Source organism: Toxorhynchites rutilus, chromosome 3 (genome assembly GCF_029784135.1).
Source record: "Toxorhynchites rutilus septentrionalis strain SRP chromosome 3, ASM2978413v1, whole genome shotgun sequence".
Taxonomy (NCBI): domain Eukaryota; kingdom Metazoa; phylum Arthropoda; class Insecta; order Diptera; family Culicidae; genus Toxorhynchites; species Toxorhynchites rutilus.
The window spans coordinates 73,594,671-73,619,835 of NC_073746.1; the positions used below are offsets into that span (position 1 = coordinate 73,594,671).

Below are 25,165 nucleotides of genomic sequence, written 5' to 3' on the forward strand. Positions count from 1 at the left end.
GATCAAGTTATATCTGAGTCACTCAATTTTTGCCCCATAAGATTCCTCTTGAATAGCCTGAATTCGGTATTCAAGCCTTGTCTATTACTTGCTTCAACGAATTGAGGAAATTAGCGCATCAAATAATTAAGGTTTGGTAGCTTGACGAAATTTTGATTTGATGACCGGATCGCTGAAATCAAATCACATTGAAATCTGTTTCATGAGTTCAATAAAGAAGTCACGACAAATCGATTTGGAGGTCAACTTCCTAGCTGCATCCAATCCTTATTCAGGTTCTACTGCATCGATACCAAAGTAAAAACCCTCAGGGTTCTTCAAAAAGTCTTAAAAATATTTCACATCAAGGCTATTATCAGCGAATCGTTGCACATAGCTCTCCGAACATAAGTTACCCAACATGATCAACAATAACATTCTTGTCTCATTATAAAGTTCGCAAAATTGAGAACATTCTGATTGAAAAGTGCAATTAACGTTATGGATGAACAGTAGAACAAAGTTTAGAAACCGTATAATCCGTTTAGTCCTAGGATCGTTTAAATGAGTCATAACACCAAACGATAGCATTTTGTAAACAACCGCCATGGAAGCCGAACGGAGAGATAAAATTGTGCACAGTTTTCTTGAAAATCCATTGTTGTCGGCATCTAAGCTAGCTAAACAGCTTAAAATGCCCAGAAATACCGTATGGCGTGTTATCAAGCAGTACAAGGAAACATTGACGACGGCTCGGAAGCCGCATTCGAAGCGTCGGAGTGGAACTGTCGACCGGAAACTGCGTGGGAAAGTCATCAAGGCCGTCAAGAGGAATCCCAATCTTTCAGACCGCGATTTGGCCAATAAGTTCCAGGCCGCTCACAGTACGGTGCGACGAATTCATCTCCGGGAAGGAATAAGGTCATTCCGAGCCAGCAAACAGCCAAATTGGACGCTGAAGCAGACCAATGTGGCCAGAATCCGTGCTCGAAAGCTGTACGACCAAGTGCTGACCAAGTTCGACGGATGTATTCTGATGGACGATGAGACCTACGTGAAGGCGGACTTTGGGCAAATCCCAGGTCAAAAATTTTATTTGGCGACGGCTCGGGGGGATGTACCTGCAAAATTTAAGTTCGTGTTTGCGGATAAATTCGCCCGCAAGTACATGATTTGGCAGGGGATATGCAGTTGTGGACAGAAAACCAAAGTCTTTCTCACTGACAAGACAATGACATCAGAAGTCTACAAAAAAGAGTGCCTACAGAAACGGATTCTGCCGTTTATTCGTGCCCACGACCGTCCAGTAATGTTTTGGCCGGACCAAAACGGTTATGGAATGGTACGCAACGAACGGGGTCAGCGTAATACCGAAGGACCTCAACCCCCCAAACTGCCCCCAGTTCCGGCCGATAGAGAAATACTGGGCAATCACGAAGCGGAGGCTTAAGGCAAAGGGAAAACTTGTTAGGAACATGACTCAAATGAAGAACTGGTGGAATCAAATCGCCAAAACGGTGGACGAAAAGGGTGTGCGCCGCCTAATGTGCCGTATTACGGGAAAAGTACGAGAATTTCTTCGAAACAGCAATGAATAATTTTTTTTTTATGAAAGAGTAAAGAAAATGCTACATTTGTATGAAAAACAAATTATGAATTCGGTAATAAATTACTGAACTACACGCAATTGTTTGTGTTCCAATATTAAATGAAGCAGACTTTAACTAGGAATGAAAAGAATAGTTTAAGTTCTTCAAATCGCTCAATATTTCGCTTAACAACTGCCTCCAACATTTTTATAAATCAAGTTATTCACGTATGCACTGTAATAAATTCAATATTGAAAATTTAATTTGAAAAAAAAAACTGTAAATTCTGTATCTTTGCTGAAAATCTGTAATTCCGTATATACAGATTCTGTATCTGAAATTTGACGAAAAGTCTGTAAAATACAGAATATTCTGTATATGTGGCAACACTAAAGCTACTCAATGATTTATATGTTATATGACAAGTCAAACGATTAAAAAAATAAGCGATTTTTCTCAAACATTAATGAATATCTAACCTCGATTCTTCATAGACGATTTAATCGATAAACTGCGAATATAGGTTAAGAAATAGTTATTTTAATAATAGTTAAATAATTCAATAAATATAGTATGATGCGTTCATGGTTTTCACGTGATAAATAATGTAATAAATGTTTTTCTTTAAATTTGCATATTGCATGAAAAAACAGTACTTGAATCATACATATTAAAGATAAAAATTATTTTTCATTTTCAAAATATTCATTTTAAATGAATCACGCAATTTTTTTGTGAACCTAATACGATTATAGAGGTTCTTGTATCTCGAAAATGTTTTTAGGGAATTTATCACTATAATTTTGATGATTTTGAATGATAGAAGAATCATGGCACAGTACGTTGAATAAAGAAAACAAATATTGAATTTCTCCACTCTCGAAATGTGATTAATATTTCGACATTTTTTTAAAAATATGTACGATTTTCATTCGTAAACTAGTGTTTTACCTTAGTTTTAACTCTATAACAAAACCTTATTAGTTACCTAAAACTTTTGTAAGTAGCAATATCATCATCTGCCCCGTCCAGGTTGATTTTTTCTGAACTGAGTATACACGCTGAGTGCCACGTCAGTCACCGGTGACTGACATCGAGTTTTCGCTTAGGCTGCGTCAGTCGCCGGTGACTGACAGTATAACATATAATAATAAAGGTAACTAATATAAGCATATAAGCTTATAATCATTCTCTTTCGAACAAAAATACCTTCTACTACAATCAGAAACGATGGTCATAATACGTTTAAAAATTTCCATACAGTCGCTATAAAACCGTGGCACTCAACGTGTTAACCAGCCTAAATAACAATAAATTAGACGAATTATTGGCTGAACCGGCTACCAGAAATAATCTGAATAGGCAACTACATGAATTACTGGTGAAACAATTGTTGGTAAGTTTTGGTAAACAAAAGGAATAATTAAAAGAATTCTGTATTGGTTTATACAGAAATCCCGTATGTAAAATGAAGTTTTTTTTTCTCCATCGAATAGAACTGGAGATAGGAAATGGATATAGAGACACCAAATCGCAAAACAAAACTATCAAAATAATGTTTTTCATTGCGCAAACCTCCAACCTCTCTATTGAAGAATAAACTCAGCAACTTTTTTTTCTTTTGGAAGACATTTCATCGTATGTGTCTCCCGAAGTTTGTAGATAACTTTGTTATGTTCACCATTTGAACGCCACCCGACAGAAAAGCTCATTAGGTTTCGCAGGAAAATAATTAATCGAATTTTTGAAAGGTTAAAAAAGGTTTTAAAGGTTTTAATATTCAATTCAACTTTTGAGTATGACTTTTTAACAGAACTTTCAAAATGTATTTTTTTCTAAATGGTAATTTATTTGATAGAACGAATCATTACACACAATTTTGTGTTGCATACAACATTCACGGGAACCAAGCTGGATTTTATTTCCAAACGGCTCAAAACTAAAACGTACAAATTACAATAATTCTAGATGAGCAACAATTTGGGAGGACTTACATGAATTGTTTAATTTTTCAGCCCATTTTCTGCAACTCAATCTCTCTCTTGTACTTAAAAATTTGGAATCTGATAATTAAATTCATGTATTTAATTGATTTCAAACTGCGTGAGGTTCAATTGCTCAAGTACCTACTTTTCAATCATCAATATATTCTAATTCTACTTCATTCCACTATCTATTGAAATGTAAATTTTAAACAATAATAATATTTCCAATCCGTCAATGACAACAATGCACAATGGCCCAGGAGATGTATTTAAGTAGAAATTAGCATTTAGAGCTCGACAGTTATTCTCTAGACAAAAACTTACTTAGACAAAGTTGTTACATATGATAGAGCGCTCATTTTTATGTTATCAAAAATAGGGTGACAAAAAATTATTGATGAAATAAAAAATCTAACTTTCTTATTTTTATAGATAGAGATAAACATAGTTCGACAATGTTGTTGTGCCAGTTATTTGAGACATCTTTGTAGAACAAAGTTTTTTTCTATCTCTTGAAAAAACTGATATAGCGCCTTTTTTTAAGTTACGTTAGGGTCACCATGAACAAAAAACTGTTTTTTTGCTCTAACTTTTATATTTCAAATTCTACATACAAACTGTCGGAAGACTTTTAGAACTTACTAATACAAACATGCAGAACTTGTCAATATCTCAACTTAACTCAAAGTTATTGATATTTCTTCCCAAAACATACGCTCTCTTCAATTGTTTGTAATTCTTTCTGGGGCAAACATAAACAATGTTTATTGACGGCATTTGAAAGAGCATATTTCACCCTATATTATGTGCGATTTTCAACACTATGTTATTTTTTTGTGTTTGAGTAAATTTAAATTGAAATTATGAGTTTTTGGGTAGAAAAACATCAATAACTTTAAGTAGGATTAAGATACTGACAAGTTCTGCATCGCAAAATGTTGGTATTGATAAACTCTAAAAGTCGTACCAAGACAGTTTTGATGTAGAATTTCAAATATAAAAGTTGAAGCAAAAAAACCCGTTTTTTCATAGTCACCCTAATGACTAATAGTGCTAAATCGATTATATTAAAAGATAGAAAAAAGCTTTGTTTTACATAGTTGTTTTAAATAACTTTTCTACAAAGTTGTTTCAAATAACTTATGAAAACATAACAAATGAGAACTCTATCATATGTAACAACTTTGTTGAAGACAGTTTTGCCTAAAAAACAAATATCTCCCACAAAGTTGTTTTTGGCACTTTCTATCTAAGTTGCATTAGGGTAACCATGAAAAAACGTGTTTCAACTTTTATATTTCATATTCTACATCAAAACTGTGTTAGTACGACTTTTAGAACTTATCAATACCAACATTTAGCGATGAAGAACTTGTCAATATCTTAATTCTACTCAAAGTTATCGATGTTTTTTACACAAAAACTCATGGTTTCAATTTTAATTTACTCAAACACAAAAATAACATAGTTTTGAAAATCACATATTATATAGAGAGAAAATTTGTTCTTTGAGATTCCGTCAACAAACATTTTTCATGTTTGCCCCAGAAGGAATGAAAAACAAATGAAAAGAGCGTGTTTTTTGGGGAAAAATATCAATAACTTTAAATGAAGTTGAGATATTGACAAGTTCTGCATCGTAGAATGTTTGTATTAGTAAGTTCTAAAAGTCTTCCGATGCCAGTTTGTATGTAAAATTTGAAATATAAAAGTTAGAGGAAAAAATATATCATAACATATATCGTAAAAACGATTGTGCGTAATATGCATTTGAAATCCCTCAATTTTTCCTTATATCCTTCGTAGAGTGATCCCCCTCAACCAAAGACGTAGTGCTACTTTAAAAAAAAATTTGTTGACTCGATTACATTGAGGATTCGATTATATACAATGAAAATAAATCTGAGACTGTATATAAGCGAGTCCGCCCTGCATGTCCATACCATAGGGAAAACAACTGTAGCTATATAGATATGTAGTAGCTGTAGCTGTAGAACAGGTTAAAATTCATTCATTGAAAGTGTAAACTATTATATGTTAAACTAGCTGACCCGGCAAACGATGTTCTGCCATGTAATTTATTTCTAGAGAATATTTTGATTGGTAAAAATAACGAATACATTTCAAGGGAGTTTGAATGTTATCGTTCAGATCTGTAAAATTGATCTAAATGATGATTTTTACTGCGAAACATCTATATATAAGGTAGGCCTAGTCATTTTTTCGAATTTTTCTAATAATCTCAAATATATTCCAAAGTATATATATATATATATATATATATATATATATATATATATATATACCACGCAGAACGGTTCAGCCGTTCTCCCGTGATGACGAGTTATACGTACGTGGGAAAATCCTTCTTTTATATATAAAGATATAATATTTAGTATGATTCCATGCTATGGTGGCTGAGAGCAGACATACGACCGCAAAGAGTTAATAAATATCCTCCAGTTGGGGCAATTCTTCAGTATATGGTTTGCTATCGTGCTGAACGAACATACGAACAGTTGTTAGCTTCAGAATGTATACCTCAGAATATGCACAAAAAACTGTACAGTATCGAAATAACATTGGAGTGCGGAATCAAAGCAGAATATAAATGTGAAGTATCAACACGTTGGCCTCCAAATTATTCTTGCTGTGCTTTCCATTCAGCCCGCATAAAGATCGTTTCCCAATATCAGTGTCGGCCTAAGAGGTAGCTTTAAAAGTTTGCGAACTGTCTTGTAGTCACTGTAGGTTTTGATCTTCCAATTATTTTTGTGTTCGTGCTTGTAATTTTGTATGTCGATGCAAATATTTTTTTTATTCGCGGTTTAACGGTTTAGTTTGAAAAAAACTAAGAGGTAATTTGCAATTTTTGTTGCTTCGCTAGTTTGTGAATCGTTTGCATCGCTCAGTACAAGCATTTCGTTTACATACGTTACATCGGCACTCGAATATGAATAAGAAGAAATAATTAACTTTGTAGTCCTTCGTCTCTCCGGTTATGTCCCCGAAATTACCCACTCGTCTTTTTTTTTCGAATTTTGTTGTGAAAATTACTTTTAAAGCTTTTTGAAGTGAAGTTTTGTAGGATTCCTATGCGTTTTCTGTGCGGTCCCTATCCCTTGTTCAAAACACCAGCTCACCTGTATTACCAGGAAAATATAGGGAACTAGCTGACCCGGCAAACGTTGTTCTGCCATATACATTATTTCTAGTGAATATTTGTGTTTAATAAAAAAATAATACATTAATTATCAAGCGTGTTTGGATGTTTTACTATCCATACATAGCAGATCTAAGAGTTAATGATAGAGATAATTTTTGTTTTTAAAGTGTGCTGATTCCACCCGAAAATCCATTAAATTTTCCACTTTACAAAAATGGAACCCGAAGCTCGATGTTTGCTATGTCGAGGTTGCCACATTTGAACAACTTGGTTGGACTTAAGTTGAGCGGATTACAGAATGCAAGATTGCGATCCGTACGGGTATTTCTGACTCGAACGGATTTGAGAATACGGGTGAGCAGTAGATCAGTAGGCATATTTGAAATTTCCGAGGAAAACTATTTGAATTGAATCGCTTCCGCCATTCAACCGAATACATCCAGTAACGTGTGGGACTGAAGACGTTTAATGTTGTAATGAAGCTCATTAAAAACTTCGTTATACTTTGAACACACGCGCTCTAATGTCATGATAATGCATTGCGTTTTGACCTGGCAATAGCAAAGGCTGTGTCGGCTTTGTTCATGATAGCGTCTCGCAAGTGAATGTATTCTTCCTCACACCGCTTCTGTTGATTATGTCGTACGAACCGCAGTTATTTGCTCTCTACCTTTGCGTACATGTCGATCATGAATTGTTGGCACAGCTAACGACTTCTTTGAATGGCGTTGTCCTGACCATATCAATTCATAATAATGCATGCAAGAAGGTGCATGGAGCGCACCTTCTTGCTTGTTTCGCCTCCTCTAGTTGTCGTTCATAAATTTAATTCAAAATGAGAAAAGATATTAATAATGAATGAAGTACCTGTGGCGTGGTCTCGTTGTTTAATGTTTATGCAATATACGTTGTTCCGTCAGTACGGCTGGGAGATTTTTCGCCGAAAAATCCCTTCTGACTTGCACTATAGTCACACTTATTCTAGAGCATGACTGTATTCAAGCATTAAAATCGCAACTAAGTACTAATAAAAAGACGCAAGAATTACTACGTTGGGAATGCGGACTTTAGGACAACTGTGTGTCAACGATGAACTCCAAATTATTGTTTTTTCTTTGAATCACAATTTCTCGCGTCATTGTGCATTCGTCTAAAATGATTCCGAATTTTAGAATTGCGAATTGAATCTATACACATGCTCTGCAGCTGGTGTTTCATCAGAATTGAAAATAATATTGTGATTTTCATTTTGTAATCTGAGCAAGTGTGGTTTGAAGAATTTCAATAATTCGTTGTGCTCATTCAAAAAGGTTTTCAGCTCCCAGGCGATGCGCCTGGCTTTAGACGAATTGAGGTTCCTTGCGTATGTGTGGATGAAGGTTCGATCAAGCGGATGTAGCGCCATCTGTCATTCAACAATGTAAATAAAATCGTTCTGTGTGAAAAACGATGGACGGTTAAATTAATGAATATTGTTTATACAAACATGCTCAAATCACTATTAAAAATAGGGAATGGAAAATCAAAATTTGGGGTTATTTATATGGTTGAGCCAAAGTTAAGAAAACAAAATTTCTGCGTAGGACCACCCTAATATATGGTATCAAAGATATGGTAATTGGTATCCTAGCGGTATCGTAAATAGATTACGACCTATTCTCATGCCTACCAAGTTTTTTATGGATAATTTCATCAAAATCGGTTGAGCCGTTTCGGAGGAGTTCGTCCACGAACATCGTGACACGAGAATTTTATATATATAGATATTCATAGTCAATTTTTTCGAATTTTTCTAATCATCTCAAATATTTTCAAAAGTAATCTATCATTGTAATTTGGGTGAAGATAAACTCGCCAAATATATGGATGGCGTAGATCTGATCAACCGTTCTCCCGTGATGATATTTTACACGTACGTCGGAAAATCCTTCTTTTATATATAATATAGAGAATAATATAAATAAACGAATTTCTCAAGCAGAAAAAAAGTGATTTAACGTACCATATCAATGTATTCTTCTAATGCGTTATCAATTCCATCGAGACAGCAAATGCACGACACACGATATTCATTTAATCAGGCAGCAGTTCGTTAACAGTTCATAAAACAGCATTACAGCAAATTAAATATGGTCCTATTAGGACAGGGATCTAATGCTCTGCCATTTCGTCGGATAAAATACAGATGCCGTTGTCACACAAACTCGGTCCGTTGAACTTATCAAATTAACTCGATATTTTCCAGCATATACCAGCGGAAGTTCCTTCGCGCTCATGAATCAATGACACACACACACATGAACTTGTCCCTATCACTTTCTAACTCAATCAGCCCAACGAAGAAGCGCTCGTCTCGTCCGTCCGTCCGTCTCCCCACATTAGGGCAACCGCAGACACTTCATATTGGTCTCGATTTAATCAATTTTATTACTCACGAACCGGCGATAAAAGCAGAGATCTGGAACACACCGGAATAACAGGCGAATTACGACCTCGTAATTCGGTGCTTTGCATCTGCGGATATTCATCGCTCCATATAACGAGCGGTAGTTTAGCATTCCGGCGAACGATCGTTTGCTCAGTTGGTTTGGCTCGTGGCGTAAGGGAAGATGCCACTCTCTCCATCTACAACGGCAACGACGAGGACGAGGACTACGCTGAGGACGACTGCGATGAGACCGATGTCAAGCATTCAGGATTTGTGTCCCTTCCGTCTCTTTCGCTATTTCCAGATTTGCACATCTAACGAAGAAAGCGTGAGGCGAAAAAGAGTGAAGATGAGGCTCCAATGCTGTTCTCCTCCGCTTTCAGTTTCCATTGAGCCCTGTGCACATTTAGTCTGTGCAGAACCACAGATGGAATACAGAATGATGGGAGAAAGTAAAAGTCTTCGGATCGGAACGGGAAAACTCGGTCACGGTTGGTCAATTTGCGATGGATCGCGAAAATTGCCTCAAAATAAAAGGTCACAATTGAGGGTTCCATTTACAGGGCGCTGTTTTGTGAATGAATAAATGTTCGATTTCAACGAAGTGGTGATTAGTGGAACATTCACCGAGTGCCAGACGTCTCCATCGAGAGGGTTCCGCCTAAGACAACTTTCAAAATTAATGAGTCACCCAGACTTCCGCCAAAAACGACGAACGAAAGCTGATATAATGTCATATCCAGCGAATGTTTTACCAGACATAAATTTATTTTTTACATGGTAGCGCCCGTCGCTTCCGATATGATGAATGAATTTAATGTCAAACGTCTATCAGCTATCAAATTGAGGTTTATGATGTCGTTTGGGATTTTATTTTGATGGATAATGATGCACGGGTATTAGTTTCGGCTTGTCGTAACAATCTGCCAAAGCCACAGGAAAATCAATCGATTTCCCTCGCTGTCGCTCGCAGCCGAAAATCTTTTCCCCTCTTTTTCATGGCTTTTCCAACTGTCGTTTCCACTTAAAGTTTCATGGCGTGGTCGAAGTATAAATAAAACAGCGAGACGACTACAACAGCAACAACAGCAGCATGAAACGGCCGAGGGAAAGTTTGTCTTTTTGTGTCTTGACCACTTACATCCTTCGGCGCTGGTGAATCCGACATAGTACGGACCATTCGGGGCGCTTTTTTGCAGCCTTCGCTTCTCTTTGTCGTCGTCGTATCGAAAAGGGGATCTGAAGTGCACCGAGTTGCGAGAGTTGGTTGTTTACATTTCTTCAATTTTTAAGCTTCCTGCAAAACAGTCAGTAACAAAGTTTGCACAACTATCGGAGTCCATCGATGTCATGCTTTGTCCCGAGCCTGGGTTAAGTGGTTGGGGTAAACATTGTGCTCTGTTGGTTAACTTTGGTAGGGGAAAAAAGGTAGACGACTATCTATTACTTAATTTTATCTGATGGACAGGAATGATTCTACGAGAAAACCTCATTCAAGAATATAATCTCTCCCGCAACGATTTTGTCCTGCAGGCTTTACCGACGACGGAGGAGATGCCAGATCTACGGAAATGTCCGCAGGACCAAGGAAATTTTTGTGGAAATACGGTTTCATAGCGTCATGTACAATCTGTTCGACTTTATATGAATTTTTTTATTTTTGATGTGGGACTACGTCTTCGATTTCTATATAGGGGGGTCACTCTACGAAAAATGTAACGTTTATTAAGAGTTTTCAAATGCATATTACGCAGAATCGTTCTTACGACATATGTTATAATATATACCGTTAGACAGCAAATTTACCCAGAATTTTTTTCGCCTGAGACATCAACAGTGGAAATAATAAAACAAGTGAGCAATTTGACAAATAAAAGAGGCATGTTTTGCGAGCTGATGCGAAGGTGAATCATGTATTATGCATTCTTTCTTCCAACTTCGTTCCCATGAATGTTGTATGTAACACAAAATTGGGTGCAATAGTTCGTTCTATCTAACAAAATTAGCAAGATGTTAAAGTAATCAGATGCAAGATTTCAGCAAAACAACGAGGAAAGTGTCACCCATACAGTGATCGTTCATTAATTAGGAGGAGGCATGCGAAGACTTATTGAGATCGGCATTATATCGCATCACAAAAATGAAACGAAATGAAATATAAATAGTCTTCATGACTCATATTCATAATTCTCAATGACTCAATTCCTTCTATGATAGATTGAGCAGTATAACCACTTGATTGTGATAGTCGACTTGATTGTGATAGTCTGTGATAGTCTGAAAACGAACATTATTTCACCGACGAAGCTACTGCTCCCGATGCCTAATAATAAGAATAAGACAATGGATAGAAATCACAATACCATAGGTATCCATTGAAAATAAAGCTACTTCATGATTTCATGTGTATTTTTTCTCAAAATATCACGAAATTGAGAGTATTTTCAACTTGTTTTTTTCGTTTCTTCGCCATAAATTTGCTCATTGGCAAAAAACAAACTCTATCGTTAGCATAAGAAAATACCTTGAACAGCTTTCGACAAGAAAACAAACATGTTCTGGGTAGATGGAATTTTTAAGCTGCGTGAAAGATGATGTTATATTGCAAAGCAAAATAATGAGAATGTAGAATAAAATTAAATAAATATAATTCTTTCTATATAAATGATGCTTTCGTTTTTCCTAAAATCGGCACGAACTTTACGGACAACCCAATATGAACTGTCCTGATTCATTCCTGATTTATATTTTCATTCTTCCTGATTTTTGAAACTTTAAGTTGGAAACCCTGTTTGCGGTCGTCCGTGCTCCGATGTTTCCACACAGCCTGAACTCACACCTTCAGTCAGGGTTGCCAATAATATTTTTCAGAGCTTGACTGTTATTCTTTAGACAAAAACTGTGTCAGACAAAGTTGTTACTCATGATAGAGCGCTCGTTTTTATGTTGTCAAAAATGGGGTGACCAAAATTGTCGACGAAATGAAAAATCAAACTTTCTTATCTTTACAGATAGAGATAAACATAGTTCAACCATGTCGTAGCCCCAGTTATTTTAAACAACTTTGTAGATCAAAGCTTTTTTATCTATTTTAAAATAATCGATTTAGCGCTTTTGACGTGGGACTACGTCTAACCGGAATATGTGGAGGGTAAAATGAAAACCTAAACACAGAACATGCAGGAAAAAATGAAAGATTTCGAATGCTTATAGCTCGAACATTTCGTACTGGATAGGAGAGATGTTTGCATCACTTGATAGGGAATATTTCTACGCATCTATCGCAACTAACAAAATGTTGTTTTTCATTAGATAAACAATTGAATAACTGTAAAATATTAGGCGTTATCTAAACGCCCTAACTGCATCGTTTTGATTGGCCCGATTTACGGTTTCCCTAACACAGCCATCAAAACCAAGCAGCCTTGGGGAAATCGGCATTGCAAATACATGAAAGTAGGGGGACTTTTGTTCTCATCGAAAAATGTTCCCTAACACAGATTTTAAAACCAAGCAGCGAAATCGGCATTGCAAACACACGAAAGAGCCTAGAGGCGAGTGAACTGAAAAGTTTAAACCCTCTTAAAGCCAAAAAGAAGAAAAAGAACACACGAAAGTAGGGGGAGCTTTTGTTCCCACCGAAATGTGTTCCCTAATAGAGATTTCTAAACCAAGATGCCTGAAGAAATCGGTATTTCAAATTCATGCAAGTCGGGGGTATTTTTGTTCCGACTGGAATGTGTTTCCCTAACACAGACTTCAAATCCATGAAGCGTGGGGAAATCGGCATTGCGAATTCATACAAATCGGGGGTATTTTTGTTCCGATTGAAATGTGTTTCCCTAACACAGACTTCAAAACCGAGGTTTCTGGGGAAATCGGCTCTGCAAATAAATGCAAACTGCGAGTACTTTTGTCCTCGCTTGCCTTTGTGCAGAGTGGAATATGTCTGTCCTAACATGATCTTCTAAACTTAGGAACCTGGGAAAATCGTGCAGCCACTAGAAGCGAATGAACTTCCCAGTTTCAAGCAAATTCGAGATTCGAGAAGTATGTACACTTTTGGGATGTAAACTTCAGAGAGAAATGTAAAATAAAATAATCGTTTGATAATTTTTTTTTGTCTTTATTGGAAAGATTTTCAGCCTTAGGCTGGTTCATCAAACGTTTGATAATTCTTCCGTACATATATTTTGTTCTAGTCATCATACCAAACGTAAAAGGTCCGTCATTAAATTTACTTGTAACGAAGAACAATCAATCACAATAAATGAATTGACTTTACACGGCATTTGTTCATTTTTTTCACTCACAGAGAAAATATATTGAACTCAATTGAATTTGGAAACTGTTTCATTCAATCAAGAATTTAATCAATACAAACGAATGATTGCTCAGCTAAGGTAGTTCCACGTGAACCTTGCGGTTATATCATAGATATAACCCACTCATTTTTTTCCTGAATTGTATTAGGCTGACCTTGAATAATCGTGTTTTTTCTGCTTTAACTTTTATTTTTCAAATTCAACATCAAAACTGTCTTCATACGACTTTTAAAGTTTACCCAAAAACTCATGATTTCAATTTTAATTTACTCAAACACGAAAAATAACATAGTTTTGAAAATCACACATAATGTAGAGTGAAATATGCTCTTTCAAATGCCGCCAATAAACTTTGTTTACGTTTGCCCCAGAAAGAATGACAAACAATTAAAGAGAGCGTATTTTTCGGGAAGAAATATCAATAACTTTGAATGATGTTGAGATATCGACAAGTTCTGCATCGAAAAATGTTTGTATTATTAAGTTCTAAAAGTCTTTCGAGGACAGTTTGCATTCATAATTTTAAATATAAAAGTTAGAACGAAAAAAAAAGTCTTCATATCGACCCTAACGTAACACAGAAAAAAGGCGCTCTATCGATTATTTCAAGAGTAGACAAAAACTTTGTTCTACAAAGTTGTCTCAAATAACTTGGACTACAATATTGTTGAACTATGTTTACCTCTATCGCTAAAGATAAAAAAGTTATATTTTTTATTTCATCGACAATTTTGGTCACCCTATTTTTGATAACATAAAAATGAGCGCTCTATCATATGTAACAACTTTGTCTAAGACAGTTTTTGTCTAGAGAATAACTGTCGAACTCTAAATGCTAGTGTCCACTTAAATGCATCTCCTGGACCATTGTGCATTGATTGATCATATCATTTGAGCAGCTTAAAATGACGTTTCCCACCACTCGAACTTTACTGCGAAACAGTATCTGAGGTTTTTATCAATGATGTATGTGTTAGAATTCCAGACTAATTTTTGATGAGGTTTTTGATTATTTTGAATTTCTGAATGTATGAATCTATGTTATAACATAACAGATACGACCAGATAAAAAATGTTTTTGAATTGAGCGTTCTTGTAGATTGTTTGAACGTTTTATCTAGGTGTTCGTAGTAGCTGAAAGTAAATAACACGTTAGGCAATCCGAACAGGAACGAATATTTCGATACCTGTAAAAGGTATTGATTAGCATGAGATACGAGGTGGAATACCAAAGAAATCTGCTACAAACATCTTCCCACAATATTATTCTAGTACTAAAATAAGCACATTCTACATCAAAATAACACCGCTAAAATTGAAAAGTTATATATTTCTAATCTTTTGGTATTATTCTTCGGTATTTTACTTCCTATGTCATGCTTGTCCATACCAAATATTGATATCAAGATTAAAATTCTTAAGTATTTTTGAAATAAATATGCATAGCATGCATGAAAAATAAACAATATAGTGCATATGCATTTTATTCAAAAAGTGTATTAATGGTTTCAATCATGAACTATGCGTCAAATAGGAGAGTTCAGATTATGAGTAATATTAATGCTATTTAGAACTAAAAATTCTTTGAATATTGATGCTATTTAGAACTAAAAATTTCTTGAGTGACCATGAGAAATAAATATTCAAGTCCACGTTTTGTCCATGTCATTCTATTCAGAAAGAATATTCCGTTTTTTGTTAAATAAATACAGATGATTTGCTGATTAGAGCACCGATAACAACGCGTGTTAATTCCACAACGTCCGAGCCTAAACTGCCAGTATCTGTTTTCTACTTCTCTCTGAATAAAAACATAATTTAAATGTTAGAGGGAACTAAGATCAGGAGAATCTAAGGCAAGATCTGATAACTAGACCTGAGTTGATTTAGAACCAGTTTTATGACAACCCCGGTCTGCTGATTGGTTGATTTTGACCAGAGATCGAAGTTCTCGCTCGGCTGCACGATATATATTCAGTCAATCAATCTAGTTTTCGTATTGTTGATGTGTTCTTCTTTTCCTTTTCACCGAAAATTCTTTTTCAGAGAGAAAGAGATGTGGAAAATTTCTATCTCGGAAGCTCAACGAGAATGCTTTTTCAAGCTAATCAAATCTAACTTTACTAACGTTAGTCTGTTAGGACAGCGTCCAAACGATCTGCATTTGGACAGCGTCTGGCATCAAGAAGTCACTGAAAACGAAACCATTTTTCGAAAAATAAAAATCTGCATTGGATTTCTCGCGAGAATCGAAGTGAGCGTATAACATTCTCTCGCCTCCTATATTCTCAGCTTTTTTCCCTGTGGCCGAAAACGGATGTTATTCGTCTCAAATCGGCGAGCATTTCGATCTCTGATTTTGACAATTACAAAAAATGGGAGCAACTGGCATCTCTGACAAACAACCCGTTTCAGGAAAAGAATCTTTCGTTTATAGAGTATCCATCATTTCACTAGTGACGGGAGGAAAAAACGGGAAGGATTGTTTACTAATGTCTGCGCACTGGTTGTATACTATACCTCTGCTGTATCTCGATTGATTCTGTGCGATTGTTGCCGATTGAATGGGACGAAAAAAAACCTCGATTGCATAAAATATCAGATCCCTTCGGATGGTCATCGATACACGTCACACAGTTCCTCTGAGTGGGGGCGTTTCTTTCAAACCGCTGACTGAGGATGGGTTTTGCCGTTGATTTCTTCCGATACCGGCTGCCTTCGAAGATGATAGATGAGCATTGGGAATGTGTTCCCCTTCTCAGATCGTTTAGCAAGGACACGACAAAGCATCAAGATTAATTGAAGTGTGCGGTTGGGCTTCAATCTGCTAATGCACTTTGTGGGTGGGCACTGGTGGGAAAAGTCTGGCAAATGATTCATTAACATTCGGGATATTACTTGTACGCTATCCCCCGGGAATTCTCTTATCATACAGCTTCTTACAGATGTATCAATTGATTGAATCATGATGGCATCATTAATTTCCATCGTAATAAAGTTTCAATAATGCGAGCCTAGAAAGCTATAACTCAGTGAGACCACTTTTACTGGTCCAGCTGGTGTCACTCTATCGCCTAAAATTAAATATTTTGACTCTAGAAATCAGCACCCATCAGAACCATCCGCAGTTTGTTTAACCAGTCTCTCACTTCATTCTCTGTGATTTATTCCATTTGCAGATTTATGACTGAGTAGAACCCGAACGCAACCGCTCGTTGTTCCCCGTCGTGACCACCTTGCTCCGTTCCGATGCAGGATTTGTGTCTGCTAGGGGGAATGGCAAGAGTTTAATCCTGACGAATGAGTAACAAAAGCGGCCGCCTCGTACACCAGCTCCAGCCTCCCCTTGCGCCAAGCCACGCCCGATTGTGGGTAAAAAACGAATAAATTTTAAACAAAAGACTGGACCAGTTCACTCTATCCGCCGCTCGCATGTTAGTGAGCAATAAATTAATGAAGATAAAAGAGTGCGAGATTCTACAGTGAGAGGTCATATCCAGCAGAAGGTGGGATATCACTGTTTTATTCCGGGAAGGACAAAAAGAGTTTGAAAAAAACCCAACTGTCGGAGAAAATGGATTGAAATAATAGAAAAACCGGGCAGAGGCACGGAAATCGAAGTCAACATCGTGTGACTCCCCAGCAACGGCGAAAGATAGAGGAAAAACACAAAGCTAGGAAAGCGGTCAGTTGCCAGCAGGAAAATTTTTCTCCAAACACGGAATCAGCACAAGTGAGTTTAGCGCAAACACAACAAAAAAAAAACTGTAAAACGAAAATCCAGTAAGGGGAAAAGGCGGGATGCAGGAAGTCGAATATTTTAACGATACTTTAACCGGAAATAGTGGGGGCGGAAATGGAGAAAAGGAGCAACAGGGACAGAAACATCATTCGCGGAAATGTAGCTACGATTTACTGGAACACCGCAAGTATAACAAATGCGACGAAAATGTAAATTATACCACGGATCCTCTGCTGCTGCTCACATCGCCATCCTCGTCGGAGGAGGACAACTCCCCCACCGAGATGAACAATTGCATCAAGTTCGTTGAGAAGCCGACGTTGGTAAGTGCGGTTAGGGAGCATTTAGCACCACCTAGTTTTTCTGTTATGTTGGTGGATTTGAAAGCGAGCACACAACCAATGTACATCGTTCAACCTTCAGATCATCTCAAATTGTGTTTCTCATTGCGATCTATCGTTTGTATCTCATTATCGAATATGTCATGAATTTCGATCGACGATTCGGAATCCAGGAGCAGTATTGAGTGTATCATAACATGTTTAGCTTTCATTCATTTCCCTCATTTACGGAAATAATTCAAGTTCACTCTCCACTAGGTCGGAGTTAGAATTTATTAGAAAAGGAGGAAGAACTGAATATTTCAACATCAAGTAAGGAGTGATTTAGACATGCTAAAGTTTTCCCAGCACTTGCCAAATTTTACTATGGTTCTTACGTTAGGTACGTATGCTTCAACATGAAAAGGAGGTGACATTATTAAAAAATCCTAATTGAGCCGTACTTTTCGAGATAAAAGGGATGTCCAAATCACTCCTGCTTACCCTATGGAGAAAATATATTTATAAATTGTTAAATGCTAATAATGTGGAGCTTCCCATATGGTCGCACTGTGTAGCCATCAGCGCGTCTTCAAGGTTTTCATAACATATCAACGCCATAGTAATTTTTGCCGCTACATACACGAAAGACCTTTTAATTTTTTTCCAACTATCTGACATATACTAGCATAAACTTAAAAATCGTTCTTTTTCGAACAAAAATGTTATTCTTCAATTATACATGTAATAAAATACCTTTAAGTTCAATTAACATTTCACAGCAATTCTCCAATTTGAGTATACCATTCCTATCCTTTCAAAATACAGTCAACCCTCCCATAGCGCGGTGAGTGCGTTCCGCGTTATATGGAAACCGCGCTATAAGAAACCCGGATTTAACCATACAAACCAGGCTAATTCATAGCGCGTTGTATGGAAACCGCGTTATAGGAAACTCAGAACTAGTAGAAATTACATCATTCGTACCGCGTTATATGGAGACCAATAAATACTAAAGACAAGGGTAGTGTTGATATTGGATGCGGAAATGTGGCCGTACGAATTGTATGTAATAGTGAAAGTAAACAATCACATTGAATTGTATTGGTGTGGTCACATTGCTTCTCCCTTGCTTCGTTCGAATTCGCCAGCTTCTATCGAACAAAGTTGTTTGATGGTACGTTGTTAAACGGAAACCGCGCTCTAAGAGGGCCACGTTAGAGGCGAATGAACTTCAAAGTTTAAAGCCTCTTAAAAACAAAGAAAGAAAGAAAGAAGAGGGCCACGTTATAGGAGGGCTGTCGCAATTTCGTCTCCGTGTTATATGGAAACCGCGTTCAGAGAGTACCGCGTTATAGGAGGGTTGACTGTATTTGTCTACTGCTGCTATTTTGACGTAGAACTACGTCTTTCATTAAGGGTGCCAAATCAGAAAAAAGGTCACGTTTTTATGAAATAAAGTTGACGTTAATAACTATTTTTGCCGCGAACGGATTTGAGCGATTTACATTCTAAACGAATCGAAAATTCCCAAAGATTTGTTTAATATGCTATACATTAGAATCCCTTGGTTTGTAAATGGTTTAAGTTCATGAAAACTTTAAGTGTTTTCATTTTCCCATACATTTGTTCTGTCCATTTGTGTTCTTTCCCGAACAGAGCTGTCAATAATGAGCAACTTATCGACGACCAACGAAGGGGAAATCGTAGGATTTAATGTCTCCGTGAACAAAGGAAAAGTAGAAGTATGAAGGGGAATACTTACCTAGAGTATAAACAGTGGATCTTGCAGAGGCAAACTTTCATTCGCATTGCCAGGGGCAATAAAATTTCAAGGCAAGCGTCATCTAATGATGCACGCGATGTTGGTGCAGTGAAAAGCGTACGCACTGAACCGAGCTTTCGCGAGTGTGACACCGCATCGAACAACAGCGAAGTAGGCGATTTCGGCGCGTCGGTCGAAAATGTAAAACGACGTTACCCAGGCAGCAACCAAAATCAAGCTCCTCTCGCTGGTGGTGAAGGCGGTCGATCTTGACAAATTCATCAGCGAATTCGCATCGATGGGTGTTACAGCAGAGTACAAACTGTGTTTTTTTTTTCCTCTATATTATAGTGACTTTCAACACATTTCGGTTGGTTCGTCACTTTCACTTCCATTTTTGGAAGAATGTCAGGAGTGAGAATTGAACTCGTGATCTCTGCGTACAAGCTATGTGGCATAATTCAGTTTTTTCCAAGCAGTTAACATTGTTTGTTCTCCGTCATCATAAGGGCTACGTTGGTGCCTTTGAGAATGCATCAATGCATAGAACTGACGTTATGGCGAAGCAGGCGTTAAGGTTGTGCGCCAAAAAATTATTTGGGGAATAACAAGCATCTTGAATGTCTTACTGCAATGTTATAAGTTATTTAGGTTCGCGTGCCATTCGCAAAACTGCCTTCAACTAGGATTGCATTTGCGCTAATCTTGATCATAATGAAGCAATGCTACTGTTTTCGAGGTTGTTGATATTAACAAAATGAGTCTATTTTGCTTGTTTAGTCACCAAGAAGAAAGTAAATGTCGTTCTGGAATTTTGTATGTGATTAGGTTTCGCTTACCAGTAGCGAAACTTCCTCCACTAAGGGTGACAGCTGTGCTTATCTCGAGCATGAAAAAGTAATGCAACTTTTTTCGAGGCCAGTAATATTAACAGAAGCGTTTCTTTTGAGAATAGCGCAAAATGATGAGAAGTGTTTATATTCCTAGTAGTTTCAAGCCACCAATCTATGGCTCTGTATGCATGCTATGGTGGACGCTTGTTTGGCGCTTGGTTTACGTTGTACGAACGATGCCCAGAGGTGCGATTCCTTTGAGGCATACTAAATTACATGTAGCATGATATTTGATACTTGAAAGTGTTTTCATTGTTGTTGTTTCCATGCGGTGCCAAAGATATATTGATGTAGTTATGAGATGTGGAATAATGGTGCTGGTGTAACATGTACATAACCGACTGTAGCCGAGTCTATGTCAATTGCGAAAAAGGCCACCGGAATAGCGTTCGAGGTAAATTTTCAATGCATTGACATGAAATAAATTGCGACATACGATCAGCTAGTGAATTATTCTGCGACGGCGAGAATGAATCATCAATCAGGGCGATCAAACCATTCTACTAAAAAGAGATGTTTGTATATTTAGTTGCTTCAAGCCATCGATATATGGGTATTTGTGTGAGTATGTGCGTGCTTCATAACCCGTACGTAAAAATAGTGACACTTCGCTACGCTGAAACAGAGATTACTGATTGTTGAGATTAACAGAAAGAGTTTATTTCTTTTATTTATTCAACAAGAAAGTAAATGTCGTTCTGGAATTTTGTATGTGATTTGGTTTCGCTTGCCAGTAGCAAAACTTTCTCCACTAAGGATAACAGTTGCGCTTATCTCGAGCATGAGAAAGTAGTGCAATTTTTTCGAGGGCAGTAATATCAACAGAAACGTTTCTTTTGAGAATAGCGCAAAATGATGAGAAAATTTTATATTTCTGGTAGCTTCAAGTCACCAATGTATGACTCAGTATGCATGCTATGACGAACGCTTGGTTTACGTTGTACGAACGATGCCTAAAGGTGCGATTCTACTGAGAAAATACTAAATAAAATGTAGCATGGTAATTGATACTTGCAAGTATTGCCATTGTTGTTGTTTCCATGCGGTGTCAACGATATATTGAAGTAGTTATGAGATGTGGAATAATGGTGCTGGTGCAACTAGTATATAATCGCTTGTAGCCGAGTGTATGTCAATTGTGAAAAGGGCCACCGGAATAGCGTTCGAGGTAAATTTTCAATGCATTGACATGAAACAAATTGCGACATAGATCAGCTAGTGAATTATTCTGCGATGGCAAGAATGAATCATCAATCAGGGCGATCAAACCATTCTACTAGAAAGTTATTTCTAAAATTTCACAGCATAATATCCGAAGTTCTAAACAAGTGACTTATACAAAATAACAGCGTAGTTCTACGTCAACAATGCGGTTGTATCTTGGACACAACAGCATATAATTTTTTCACTTTTTCAGTTGATGAAGCTGATCCATGTAATTATTTTTTGAGTGTCGGAAACTGATGAAAGTCGACAGGAGCCAGATCTGACGAGTAGTTCCTGATTCAAATACCATTGTTTTTTTGAAGGAATATAATCACCCAACTCATTTAACTCTGCGTTATGAATTTCCGTAACCGTTGAACCTTTTTTCATAAAGATTTCTTGCATCACAATGAAAAGCAATGAAAAGTTGATGATTTTATCAGGGCCCGAAATCTTCGAAGGTAAAAAATGAGGACCGACTCTACTCTTAGCAGCTTCGCTTCGACTAGAACTGCTTCGGCAGTCGCCGCCAACAAAAAGTGACTTGACTAGAAAATGAATTGACTAGCGTTGACTAGCGAGGATGACTGGTGAACTAGTCCAGTCAGTGGTTATTTTAACTGACTCGACGAATGAATATAAATCTGCTTCTTCATTCAACTGACTTCAATCCACACTTCCATTTCCCCCTGACACTAATTCATACCAGCGTGCACAATCTTATTTTTACGTCCATATAAAGAGGAACGAAAACATGATTTCTGACGCAAAAAAAAAAGTTACCCCATCAATGGACGGTTTATTGTCTACCCATCGTGAACTCCAACCAACGAACTTACATTTATCAAGTATACGATAAAGGTCCTCGCTTTAGTATTAGTTAGTATTAGGCGTGAAGAATCTAGCTCACCTGTAGCGTATGTCAAACCACGTTGAACTCAAACATCGATGCATGCACATTTACATGGGAGAGAGAATGAGAGGAACAAATTCATTTTGGGGGAAGCAGCTGTATGACACCCGCCATGTTTTTGGTGCCAACATCTCAAACGTCAAAAGTATTTGTTTTCTTCAAAACAGCGATCCGCGTTGGCGGCATTGTGCTTCGTTTACTAGTTTAGGGGAGCGTCAACGAATGGCTGATTTTCAGTCGGAATGAACGTTTTCAAAATTAAAATTATGAATGAAAATTAGCTTTTTCATTTCAAATTACTATTCTATTTGAATTAAAAATATTTTTGTTTGCAGGTGGTGAAAAAGTCTCATACGAAAATTGTTTATGAAGACAATTTTATATTGTAATGAAGAAAATCAGCAACAATTTTGGAATTGTATAGCCTTATGGTTGAATGGAAGTCAGAAATACGTGTTTCAAGTAATTAAATAACATGATGTGACAATTTTCATTCAAATTTCAAAATTTAAAAGCCAGCTTCGTGTCTTCTAATCTGATAGAGATTACACTAACGAGTTTGGGACACAAATTATGGCCCTAATTTGAAGTCGCCACCAGACGTCGACACCATCGCGAATTACCAATTTACCACCATCTGACATATCGTGATGTCGATGATGAACTTTTACAGCAGAGGGATAGTGAGATATGCGATGATGATAGGTAAGATAGCGATAATCGTGCCATACACCTGGGGGGAAGTCACTTCAAAATGCAATGAGGACAATTTGACTGGGAAGAAGGAAATGATATAGTCGAGTCGGTAGTGGGAGATAGCGACTAAACTGACTAAACCGACTGACTGTTCAGTCGTTTTGGCGGAGAAACTGCGTGAAGAAGCCAAAAGTCATTACTAACTGACTATGGATATAGTCAATCAGTTAGTCAGCTGACTATCCTCAGTTGACTATTGCTATGCAGAGCCCTGGTCACGGGTAGGGAATCTCACAAATGAGCAGAACAAATGTATGGGAAAATGGAAATGCATCTAGTTTTCATAAACTTAAACCATTAACACATCAGGGGATTGTAATATATAGCATACCAAACAAATCGATTCATTCGGTACCGTTCTGAATCATATTTCGGACACTTTGTAATAATATCTTGAAATACCTTATATCCAGATGATTTAACTACCGTTCTGAATCATATTTCGGATGCTTAAGGCATATGATTCAGAAAACAGATCTAAGCTTAGTGGAGACGATCTGGCGTAGTGGTAACAACCATACCTCTCACGCAGAGATCACGAGTTCAATTCTCACTCCCGACATTCTTCGAAAAATGGAAGTAAAAGTGACGAACCAGCCGAAATGTGTTGAAAGTCACTATAAAAGAGAAAAAAAAAGATCTAAGCTTTATGCACAGGTATCATTTGGTTGAAACTTTCGATAAATTAGTTCAATATGCTTTTAAGCTTTCTACTTTGGTACCTATTTGATTGAAAATATAAAAAATAATCGAATAAAATGCTATTCAAATGAAGCGAATAAGAATCAAATTTCGGACACTTCATTTTGTATCGGTAAAAATCTGAAAACACTACTACATTATCGTTTGTGTTTGACGTTCGCTTAGTGTGAGCACGTAGAATTTAACCGTTCATCAAAATTAAAATTTCTCTCGTGTTTCATCAGTTCTCATCATCGTTAACAGTTTACTGTGATTGTTTGGCATTCGTTTCGCAGTTGACTAGAAAATATAATCAAGTATAGTGTAACTTTTCTTCAAAAAAAAAAACACAAAATAAAGTGTCCGAAATTTGAATCGAAATTTTTCCCTACGATTCATGTTTCGGACAGTTGAAATTGGTGATACTACAATGTGAACTTTCAGTCTTATTATGGATGCAAAGCGTAGATCCATATAACGCACCAAAACATTTTGGAAATACACATGTGTTTCAGCTTCAGACCGACAGAGAGAAATGAGGGAAGCAGAGTAATTACTGTACAACGTGTAACTGAGTGAACTTCTAACAGAAGAAACGTTGAACTCTCCCTATGTAGCCGTATATCCTGGCAACTCATCAATTCAGGATAAAAGTAAGCCTCTCGTGACACCTACAGTGGCCACAAGTCCTTGAATATGTTGTATGAAGAAGTAGCACCTGTAAAGAAGGTGATTGAAATGACGAAGCGCCAAAAACTTGAGGAAAGGAAAAAGAAAACTGACTTAAAAAGAAAAGAAAAGGAAATCCAAACATAAGCTAAGTTGAGGAAGCAGGAAGAACGGATGAAGCAGATAGAAAAGTAGATAGAAATTCACGAATACAGAAAGCGAAATTGGTACAGAAGCATAATGACAAAGTTAATGAAACTATGTAACAAAAATTGAGAATCAAGATTCAAGCTCTGTAAATAACCTCGAATTATGTTGGTACTTTGAACAACAAATAGATTGAATCTAAATATATAATTACTAGCTGATCCGGCAAACGTTGTTTTGCCATATAAATTATTTCTAATGAATATGTTGGGTGTAAAATAAAACATAAGTAATGTATGAGGTAAGTGTGTTTGAATGTTTTAACGATCTATAAAATTAATCGAATGTAATCGATAAAGAAGAACGAATGAAACGATTTGAACGGATGTTTATATGATGTTTCTTGAATCAATGTATTTCATTAACATATTTTGTGCCAAGCGCGCGAAAAATCGAACAGTTACTTTGATAATTTGTCATGCCTTTGGGAAACAACTAAATGATAATGTTTTTACACCAAAGATAGTTTCATTTATTGGCTACCACTTACCATCAATTTCATTCAATTTTGTATGACTTTATTGGGCAGTAAATTCGATTT

The 25,165-nt window shown here is 36.8% G+C and overlaps 1 protein-coding gene across 2 annotated transcripts in view; it reads left to right on the forward strand.

The window, feature by feature from the left end:
* The window catches only part of LOC129776845 (EGFR adapter protein-like), a 191,889-nt gene that overhangs the window by 158,721 nt on the left and 8,003 nt on the right, over positions 1–25,165 (forward strand). For both annotated transcript variants that reach the window (XM_055782733.1, XM_055782734.1), the window contains one exon: positions 16,652–17,537. In XM_055782733.1, coding sequence (XP_055638708.1) covers positions 17,274–17,537 — 264 coding nt within the window. In that variant the 5' untranslated portion in view covers positions 16,652–17,273. The remainder of the gene's footprint in view (positions 1–16,651; positions 17,538–25,165) is intronic.